The sequence below is a fragment of the Artemia sp. Qi Xiang Cuo genome, chromosome 7 (genome assembly GCF_049724085.1).
Source record: "Artemia sp. Qi Xiang Cuo chromosome 7, ASM4972408v1, whole genome shotgun sequence".
Classification (NCBI taxonomy): domain Eukaryota; kingdom Metazoa; phylum Arthropoda; class Branchiopoda; order Anostraca; family Artemiidae; genus Artemia; species Artemia sp. Qi Xiang Cuo.
In genome coordinates this window covers 47334958-47345545 of record NC_142800.1, presented here as the reverse complement: position 1 = coordinate 47345545, position 10588 = coordinate 47334958, and the positions used below count along the sequence as shown (strand labels likewise).

The following is a 10588-nucleotide window of genomic DNA, read 5'->3' as shown; positions in this document are numbered from 1 at the left end:
GTTGGTAGAAGACTTAAATTTAGGCCCCTTAATCAACAAAAGATTTCAAGTGTTTGTCTGCTTAATAATGCTTCATTAGATATGCATCATGGCCCTTAAAATAATGTCTTGGAATGCTCAATCTATAAGAAAAGAAAAAAAGGATATTATTCTTGACCACTGCCAGGAAAACACTATAGATATGATCTGTATCCAGGAAACTTGGCTGCAACCACATACAAGAATGAATTTTAGAAATATAACATTATCAGGAGAGATAGAACTAATGGAACCAAGGAGGAGTTATAATTTGCTTAAAAAATAACATTTACTTTACTAGTATTGAGGTTGATATAGAAGAAAACTGTCAATGGAACATGGAACTTGTTGGCTGTAAAATAACACTAGATGATGGCAGGTTTTCAAATTTATTCAATGTCTACAACTCCAGTGGGAACAATCCCATTGTTGGTGATTTGATAAAAAAAGCTATACAATCTAGTACCAAGCAATGAGGATCTGATTATATTGGTGATTTTAATGCCCATAGTAAAGTATGGTGCAAGTGTGACTTAGTTAATCCATCTGGAAGAAGCTTGGAAAAGTTGCTGCTGGAAAAAAACATCTGCCTCATAACACCTAATGGGCTCCCCACCAGACGTAATCCTCTATCCCAAGTTGAAACTACAATTGACCTGATTATGGCCAGCCCAAGTATGGCAAGCATTATATCCATTTGTATCCCACCTCAAACATTACTGTTTAGTGACCATTCTCCTATCCATTTAGCAATAGAGTCAAATAGACAATCTAACTGCAGATCACCTTCAAAAAATCATGGTAATGGATACAGGTTTCAGATAAAAAGGGCTAACTGGTCAGTTTTTAAAGATAATCAGAATCAAGTTCCTGTTAAAAACATTTTGACCACAGATACCTCCATTGATGCTAGAAATCTCCTATTTCAGGAACAATTATTAGACACTGCAAGGATGTCTATGTCTTTTACTGGAAAGGTTGATAAGAAGGTAAAAAGCAGCATTTGGTTGAATAGAGAGTGTGAAGAGTAAAAAAAAAATTAAAAGAAAAAAGCCAGAATATACAGTGCTGCAACTACCTTACCCAATCTTATTGAATTGAAAAAATCATATGCAAAATTTAAAAATCAGTTTCAGCAGCAAAAAACAAAAGTATCAGAGAATTTATGGAGCATCCTGATTTCAAGACTCCAGCAAACAAAGTTTATTCATTCCTTAGACACATGATGAACAAACCCTATCCAAAAAACAATAACCCACCCATGATATATAATAGCAATCCTCTTCTCACTGAAGCAGAAAAGGCTAAGGCAAGTTTAGAGCTGCTAAACAGAACAGTGGGTAAAATTGATCATTACATAAATGCTGTCATTTGCCAAACCTCTAAGATCAACAGACTTTCCAAAAGAGAATTATATGAGCCATACAATAAGCCATTTACTTTAGGAGAAATACAAAATGTTATATCCAACCTTCCAAAAACTGCTCCTGGATCAGACATGGGTGTTGGTCAATTTATTTGATGTTTTTCATGGTTGTCAACATCAATTTATGTATGTTTTATGGTTTTTGTCAGTGAGAATGAAAAAACAGCGACGAATACAGTAATTTATGGATGTTTTATGGTTTTTCGCCAGTGAGAATGAAAAAACAGGATTTTTCACACTTTGATGGATGTTTCAAGGTCGATTTATTTGATGTTGTTTGTCCAGGTGTAATGAAAATGGGGTGATTTACATAATCGGTGGGGGAGAATGTATTGATTCACGAAAGGGGAATTAAGAAACAAACATGGCTTCATTGATGTTTGGCTAGCCTAACCTGAGAAATTGATTTACATAATCCGCGAGGGAATTATTGATTCCCAAAGGGGAATTAAGAAACAAACATGGCTTCTTTGATCTTTAGGCTAACCTAAAAATTGATGTTCATACTCGGAAGGTAATTATTGAGTCAAGAAAGGGGAATTAAGAAACATTAGGGCTTCTTTAATCTTTAGGCCTGGGGGATTTATTTGTTGTTGTTTGTCCAGGTGTAATGACAAAGGGGTGATTTACATAATCGAGGGGAATTATTGAGTCACTGAAGGGGAATTAAGAAACAAACATTGCTTCTTTGTTGTTTGGCTAACCTAACCATATAAATTTATTTAAATCCTCGGTGGTGGACTTATTGATTAAAGAAAGGGGAATTAAGAAACAAACATGGCTTATTTGATCTTTAGGCTAACCTAACCTGAGAAATGGATTTACATAATCGGCGGGGAATTATTGATTCACGAAAGGGGAATTAAGAAACAAATATGGCTTCTTTGATCTTTAGGCGAACCTTACCCGAGAACTTGATTTACATAATGGGTGGGGGAGAATGTAATGATTTACGAAAGGGGAATTAAGAAACAAACATCAATTTATGTCTGTTTTATGGTTTTTGTCAGTGAGAATTAAAAAACAGCGACGAGTACAGCAATTTATGGATGTTTTATGGTTTTTATCAGTGAGAATGGAGAAACAGGATTTTTCTCGCTTTGATGGATCCTTCTTAGCCAATCAGCGACTCGGGTACATCCCCTTTCTCAGCCAATCAGAGGCTTGCTTACATATGGTATCCTCCACCTTGAATTTATCCATCGGCAGGGACGAACAGTTTCGTTCTAGCTGTGAGAGAGTTGACATCGGAAACCAAAAATGTTCTATACATGTCCACTGTGCATGTACACTCTTGGCAGTTGGACTCAATGTGAGAATTGTACAATTATTGATGACAATAGTGAAAAGTGCAAATTATGTAATCCTTGTAAATTACATAGAGGCTATGCAGTACAAATTAAAGGATGTAAATCATGTCTTGAGGAGATTTGTGACTCTCACCCTAGAGAACACCTGTGCTCCAATTGTCACTATGATAAATGTGATCAGAGGGAGAATGCTTACCCAACCATGATTAGAAAGAATCCCAAACATGATTTTAGTTTATTGCTACGAGATTGGTGTCGTCGTGGATTTAAATTATTCTGGGAGGAGGAGCCGGGTCAGCGATTCAACTGTTGGAACAGCAAAAGAATATGGTTTCTACGTCATCGTTGTGACGACACTGCCTATTATGACTATAAACCAAGTGATTTTTATTTGGCAGTTACCGAATGTGATTCACCATTTGAAAACACTGTATGCGATATTGCTACAAATAGACAGATTGAAACTCGTGAATTTCATAATATAATGGGATCAATTCTCAAAAAAATACATCAAAATTCCCCAATTAAAGTTACCCTCGTAAAGTAACATCGATAGAAATTTAAAATCAGATTAAAAGAAAGTAGACTTGGTCTCCTTGACCTCTGAAAGGCTCGTGCATTTATAAGATTAAGTTTTTTTTTGTATTATATCTTCATTTTTGTCGCCAGACTGAACATCGGGGGAACACTAACCCTAGGTCTCAGGTTGATGCAATAAGTTCGCAAATAAACAAAACTATGACTAAAGAACTAGTGAATATTAAGACGAATAAAACTAGGAATACGATGACTAATGTTGACCGCCTTTAGTGTGTTGTATTTTAAAATAAAAATTTTGTAAAAATGTTATAAAGTGAAGGCAAAAGTTTTCAAAATCAAAATTAAATTAATATTTAGTATAAAATATAAAGTCAATATTTAAAAAAAGGAGAACATTGAATTAAAACAAAAAATACTGAACGAACAGGAACGCGAACTCTTTCCGTTTTTTGTTCAAATTACAAACGTTTTCAGAAACGGAGTGTTGCCTCCCTGAACTGGTAATAATAACGAAAAAAATTAACATCAACCATGTTTTCATTTACAATTTAAATATAAATCTAGTTTTCTTTTCCTAAAGGTCCAGAAAGGCTCAATCTGAGCTCCTGCAGTCATACCCAACAGTTGTCACGTAATTGTTTTTACTAGTGATTATAGGTCGTGAAATCTACTGAAGACTGTTATTGAAAAAATTGACAGAAACTGCACATAAAATCCCAGTATATTTACAAAAGTCTATACTTACAAAAGCTGATTTGCTAAATTTCTTCATTAATGCAATAATTGAACTGCCTTGTGATTAATTTTTACACTTGTTTTGAACTTATAAATGTTGTTTCAAATCTTGCTTATATTTCAGTGGTTCTATTTTAAACAAGACATATTTTTCTATGAATAGTTGATCAAAAAGTTTGAGCAATTTTTAGGATGGTGGAAACACACCTCTGTGTTCAAACGGCTCAAATTTTGTTTTGAAGAACGGCCGTAGAACTTTTTGAAAACTTGTTTGCAGAAGCAAAACTAGATCTTTTCTTTGCTATTTTGTTACAGCATATGGCATATATCCTTTATATTTTATATAGGAAAGGTATATAAATGAAATAGAAATCTACCCAATACTCTCATTTAAAAAAGGTAAAAAATATGTCTGTCAATTCAGCTTAGTTGATTCTTCTTTGTCAGCATCATGACCTCTCTCTCTTTTTTTTTCCTATCCCATAATTATGTTTAAAATAGATAAATTTAAAGAGGAAAAAAATTTGTTGAAAATTTACTTAATACAAATGTTAAATCCTACTTAATGACTGTGGGTTAATTTTATACGTCTATTAAATATACAAAAAAATCTATTTTTTCAATCCGATTGCAATCTATTATTTAGCACATTAATTTTTTAACTAGACTAGGATTTTTCTGTTCTCTAGCTATAGAAACTACAATACTAAGTAAGATATTGCAATCGCTTTGAGAAAATAGATTTTATTGTATATTTCCCAATTACTTGATTAGTGAATAATTTGAAGAAGACTTTTGGGAGCTGGTTTCTTCTCCGTCATTACTGGGATGTAATTATCAGCAGAGAGTCGCCATCCCCAGTTTTTCGATTTCATCGCAGCAGCCTCACTTTTCCATTCCATTACCTGCAAATACACGCGAAAAGAATGGAACTTCGCAGTTGAGGGTGTGGGAGGCATCCGATCAGGACAGACAAATGCGGAAGAAGAAGCGAGCTTGGCCAAAAACAGACGATGTCTCAAGGATACGAGAGTTTCTCCATGCTTTCCTTTATAAATTCTCAAAAGAGCTAGTTCACCAGCTACAATGAGATCGTCCTTCGTAGCGTTCGAGTCCATAAAGACCTTAGCGGCCCCACGGAAAGACGGATCGGACCGGTACAATGACAGTCTGACAGATTTACCAATTCCTTGTAATCTCGAAGTGGTTTCACAGCCTAGGAACGCGTGCAGAAATAGAATTGCACCACACATGTCCCTTAGTTTTTCTTTGATGGAGCAAATATTCCATAGCTTATGTTCGTTTGAAGCTTTCGCCTCGGATCTGAAATATATGCCTTTGTAGGTGGCAGTGACATGATAGAGGAGAAGGATAAGGAGGTCAGTGTCGTTGCCGATGAGACACGTCAACTGAGTTCTTGCATTATGAATGGCTGTGGTTACAATCAGGACATCCGCATCAGCAGAGGCATTTTGTGCCGAACAACCTGCAGAGGACAATTTTTCTCCTATCGCTAGAACTATCCGCTGCTTGTTTGTGCAGTTTTGCAAGAACTCTTCCTTCTTTCTTGTTAACTTTGTTGTACCAGTGAATTCTACCACTGGGCACAATTTACCCCTGGAACGTTTGAGGTGAGCCAAACCTTTTGTCGAAGTACCATTGCCATATCCATCAAAAACTACCGAAGCTTTTCTAAATCTAGTGGTGACATACTTGACGTAACTTTCGCAAATGAAGTCAAATATAGAGTTGGGTTGCCAAGTCAATTTCTGGAGTAGCCAGCCGCCATCAACGACATAGTGGCACGAGTCTAAGCGCTCATCCGAATGGTCCCCTGGCGCCTTTCGAATTGCGTTTGACAGAGATGGTTTGTCGGCAGGACGCTGAACTTCATAGGATCCAAAAAGGGATGGGTGATACGTATAAAGCTCATACGACAAAAGGTCTCGAAGATCGAATTCTTCCCGGTTCGCCACCGTAGCCCAGCGCCGGAACAGAAGCCCTTGATCTACATGAACCGGTTCACCATCGATATTAACAACTGATTTGGATGCCATTGTAACAGCCTTGTCTTTCTTCCGGAACGAAAATGAATCAGCTGCCTTCCCAATCATTTCGTCTGGAATTCGGGCTCCAACTTCTTTTGCGGTGTTCGCATCTACATTGGCTGATGCAGTTTCGTGGTAACGATGTTGAGGAGCCCTCCGTGTTCTCTGAACGGAATCAGGGTTCGCAAAAAGTCTAGGACCGCCTCCGTGTCATCAGTATCTCTCTTTATCCGCCACTGGAGCGTTTCGACGTGTCGTTCATTTGTTGAGTAGCTCAGGCTAATCAGACCTTGCATTGAGGCATTTACTTCAGCACAGGTCAGCATCGAAAAAGCCCATATTAGACGCTCAGTTTTTGTGATCCCCCGCCCACGAGTTAATCCACCTGTTGCCTCCTAACTGTGCATGAGAGCTTGCTCAATGACTAGATCCGGTGACAATCCAGTCCAGTACCGATCGCTTCTTCTTATAACAAACTGACCGATTTTGAAACTTGAGTAGAGCTCTGGATTGTTTTCTTTCAGGTCAACCATAGTCTGGAGATGAAGACGAGCAGACTTTGCGTACAGGTTGTGCCCTGCTGCCGCATAGTACGGAAGCATCTGTTTAAGACTATCCAAATACAGATCCCAGTTCCCGCAACATATCAAGTCAATCCAGTCTACTTACTCATAATAATGTGTCTGCCAAACTAGCTGATATAACAGTCAGGTACTTTTGAAGATAGATGGCGATCCTGTTGTGTGCGCTGTGCAGCCTGTGTTTTCGAAACCTAACTGTACCTAGTCTATAATGAGCCGTATAGACTAGAATATTCAAGTTTCTATGCTTCTATGCTTAGTCTCTCTTTTTCTAAAGTCCAGTTTTCACAAATTTGATTCTCATCAGATAACCAGGTTCCCGACGACTAGCGAAGCAAAAATGAGGGAGGTACTTCTCTGCTCCTGTTAGTTCTATATTCTCCTCTATTTCTTTTGGCAGGCTGTTCGAAGTATTTCAGGCGTCCATTGATGTGATCTTTCTGTAAAACTTTGGAAGAAAAGCTACTTTCCTTTACTTTTGCAATTGAGCTATTAAAATCTTATTTTTTGTAGTTTAATATAAGTTAGAGAAGTGTTACAATAAAAGTGACATCATTTTCGGTTTCAGCGAGTTGATTTATACCAAACTCGAGTCTCTGAACGTACCGAAATAACAAAGCCGAAAAAAAGATTTTTAAACTCCTTTAAGTAGCTCCAGAGAGTTTTACCGGCGGGTGATTTTAGCAGATTTTTGATATGTGGATCTGAAATTTTTTATCAAAATTATAGTGAAAACAAAGATTCCCAAATGTCAAAAATTAAAAAAAAAAACATTTCTTTACCCCCTTTAAGCAGCCCCAGAGAGTTTTCCCGGCGGGCGATTTTAGCGGATTTTGGATATGTTGTTGAGTGATTTTTCTGAACATTTTAGTGTAAAAAAAGCTTCTCAAAAATTAGAAGTATTTTCAATATTTGAAAAAATAACCGTTTCCTGAAAAATAAATTTTTAAACTCCTTCGTTATTAGGAAAAATTCTCCATGGGTTTGTTACCTCTATCAAAAACTCATGACGGCGCCCTTGCCTAGTGGTATCGAGAAATCAAATTTTTCAGAATAGAAAACAAACAAAGCGCACGACAAATTTCCGTTATTCACTTAGTGATTACTTTTTGTGCTTCTTCTTCTCTCGTGGATGTAATGAGCTTAAACCTGGGTTGAGGCGTCACTGCTGACAAGAGGTTGGCGTTCTTCACTTGGGCTAAATCTTCCTGTCTCCATGATATCGTCTTCATGGTAGTCACGAAGCACTTCAATCTCCTAAGATAGTTACAATAGAGACAGTAGGAGTAAACACAATTATAATATAAACATATATTCATCGTGTACAATAAACACGTTTATTTCATTCGGTAGCGTAATTACGGATAGAACTAAGACGGTAAGTCTCCTTCGTCCTACAGAAAAGCGTAGCAAAAACAACGGGAACTTCGTTTAACTTTGTAACTTTGGGAAAAAACTTATTTTAAAGAATATTGATAAAATGTTTTGCAACATTTTTCTTGTGTCTTGTTTTTTAAATCTGTCTGTTGATGGGAAGTAAGTACATTAAATGCATTTCCTCCAAAATCAGGTTTCAAGATCGAGTCACAGTAAATATCAGCTTTCAAAATCGTGTTGCAGCATGGTTCTGCTTTAGAATTAATTAATGGCATTATTCCGTGGCCGGCGTTTACCCTTCCAGGAAATACCCCCCCCCCCCTCGTGGAAAATAAGGCTTTCAAAAATTGAGATGTGCATTTGAATTTTTTTTATTTCCTTAGGGGGGAAGGCCTTTTCGTACTTATCTATTATGCGCCACTCACTCAAGTTTACGCTGTGAAAAATTCGAGAACTCACCAGTTTTTTCGTTATTTTCTTCGCTACTTTAGAAATAATTTGGGCTATAGATGTGCAGATTAGGGGGGGGGAGGTGAAAGTATAGCGGGTTGCATGAAAAATGTTTTTGTTAAAAGTAGTTTGCATATTAGACATATGGATAGAGAAGTGTATATTAAAGCCAAATATACGACCATGAACATATTAAAATCAATGAAAGTCACAAATAACATAAACTTTGATCAGAGATAATCATAAAACACTTAACTGGAAAATCACATTAAACTAATAATATTAATTAATAATTTTAAAAAAGTTCATTGAAAAAAAAACACTTAAAAATTTTAAAAAAAAATTAAATTAAAAATTAAATATAATTTATACTTGTATTTATTTTTCTTTTTTCATTTAAAAAAATTTCCAGATACCTCGCTATTATTATTTAATTTTTTTTTGTATATATACATATAAATAATTATTTTATTTATTCCAACGGTCACACTCATTTACACCCCCTTAAATACCTCCCCCCCCCCCATGTGGAACAGACGCCATTCAAAATTTGAGAATTTTATTTGAGTTTTTTTTTTAATGCCCGTAGGTGTAAGTAGTTGTGGTTCTTGTGTACTATATACAACTCACTCAAGTTTACTCTGAGTAAAAATCAATAACTAAACGGGGTATTCGTTAGATTTTTCAGCTTCGCGCGAGACAAGACAAAGAAAAGTGACAGAATATATGTTAAATATATTATATATTTTATTTCAATTTTAAATTTAAATAATTTTATTTAAATAAAAAAATATAAAACATTTCAACAATAATTAACAGTATCCTTGAAGCTAAATTTTTGATGACCATAAAAAAACAAAATTTAGAATGAACAAGAGAGAAAAAAAAAAGAAAAAAGAGAAAAAAAGTGTAAATTAAAGAAAATTTATTAAAAATTTATATAATTATAATATCAAATTGTAGTAAAAATATTAGTCAGCGTGAGAAAACGTGTGGATAGCTCGATACTGGAGGGTATTATATTCCATTGAAGAATAGATATATAGATGGGAGATCGCTGGGCGGATCTAAAGACACACTTGGGGACAATTAAGGAACGGTTGGATGAACGGAGACATAGGCCTTCAGAATTATTGCAATTAAAATAAGATAATAATTGGGAAGGAAGGTTTTTATTGTAAGCGGAGTCTGCAAGGGATAAATTTAATTTTTTAATGATTTGTTCAAAAGGAATAATACCAAAATCGGAGAACAAGTCCTGGGTGGGATATAGTCGGAGCAGCCGAAAAACTGCTTTGATGGCACGGTTTTGGGCAGATTTTAATTCATTGGTAACTGAAGGATAAGTGTTTCCCCAAACAGATCCGCAGTATGAGATATATGGGTAAATAAAAGAGTAATGAATGAATGAATGATTTTTATTACCCATCTTTAGCAATACAAAACAGTAAAAATGGAGTAGAGAAAAAATGAAAAGAAAACAAAAAAACACATCGAAAAAACGAAAAAATTAAATTAATACTTCAATAACTAAAAAAAAAAAAAAAAAAAAAAAAAAAAAAACAATGGCGAAAAAATTTACAAAAAAATACAACCATTACACATTACTGACTATAGCTTCAAACATACTATGCGTTGGGTCTAAAGATTTCAGAAACTTTTCCGTCCTGGTCGCGATCACGACGAAGGGGTCATCGAGTCCGTAACGTGCTGAAATCTGGCGCTAATAAGGGGTGATAAGGATATCAGTGGGAAGAAAATTATTCACATGATTAATCATACTTACCTGTCGCAAGATTATGGCTCTAATGTAGGATACATGAGTTGCAAATGATAGGGAGGAGTCTTTGTGGACACCAAGAAACTTGGCAACTTCGACCTGCGGGAGGAGATTGGTGGAATATTTTAGGCCAAGTGCTTGCTGAGCTTCATTTTTTTTTTGTAAGGGGTTCGAAATAATACAACCTGTCTTTTCTTGCTGTTAATGGTCATGCAGTTAACGAGAGACCATTCCTGTGCTCTATTCAGAAGAATTTGAGCAGAGGTGACGACGGATGGTAAATTAGGGCCGGTGATGAAAAAGTTGGTATCGTCAGCAAAAGT

The 10588-nt window shown here is 35.8% G+C and overlaps 1 protein-coding gene across 1 annotated transcript in view; it reads right to left on the bottom strand.

Moving 5' to 3' along the window:
• Positions 1-7771: 7771 nt before the first annotated feature.
• The window catches only part of LOC148950348 (uncharacterized), a 32550-nt gene continuing 29733 nt past the window's right edge, over positions 7772-10588 (bottom strand). The window contains exon 3 of the mRNA XM_089091843.1: positions 7772-7915. Within this exon, the coding sequence (XP_088947969.1) occupies positions 7802-7915 (114 nt within the window). The 3' untranslated portion in view covers positions 7772-7801. The remainder of the gene's footprint in view (positions 7916-10588) is intronic.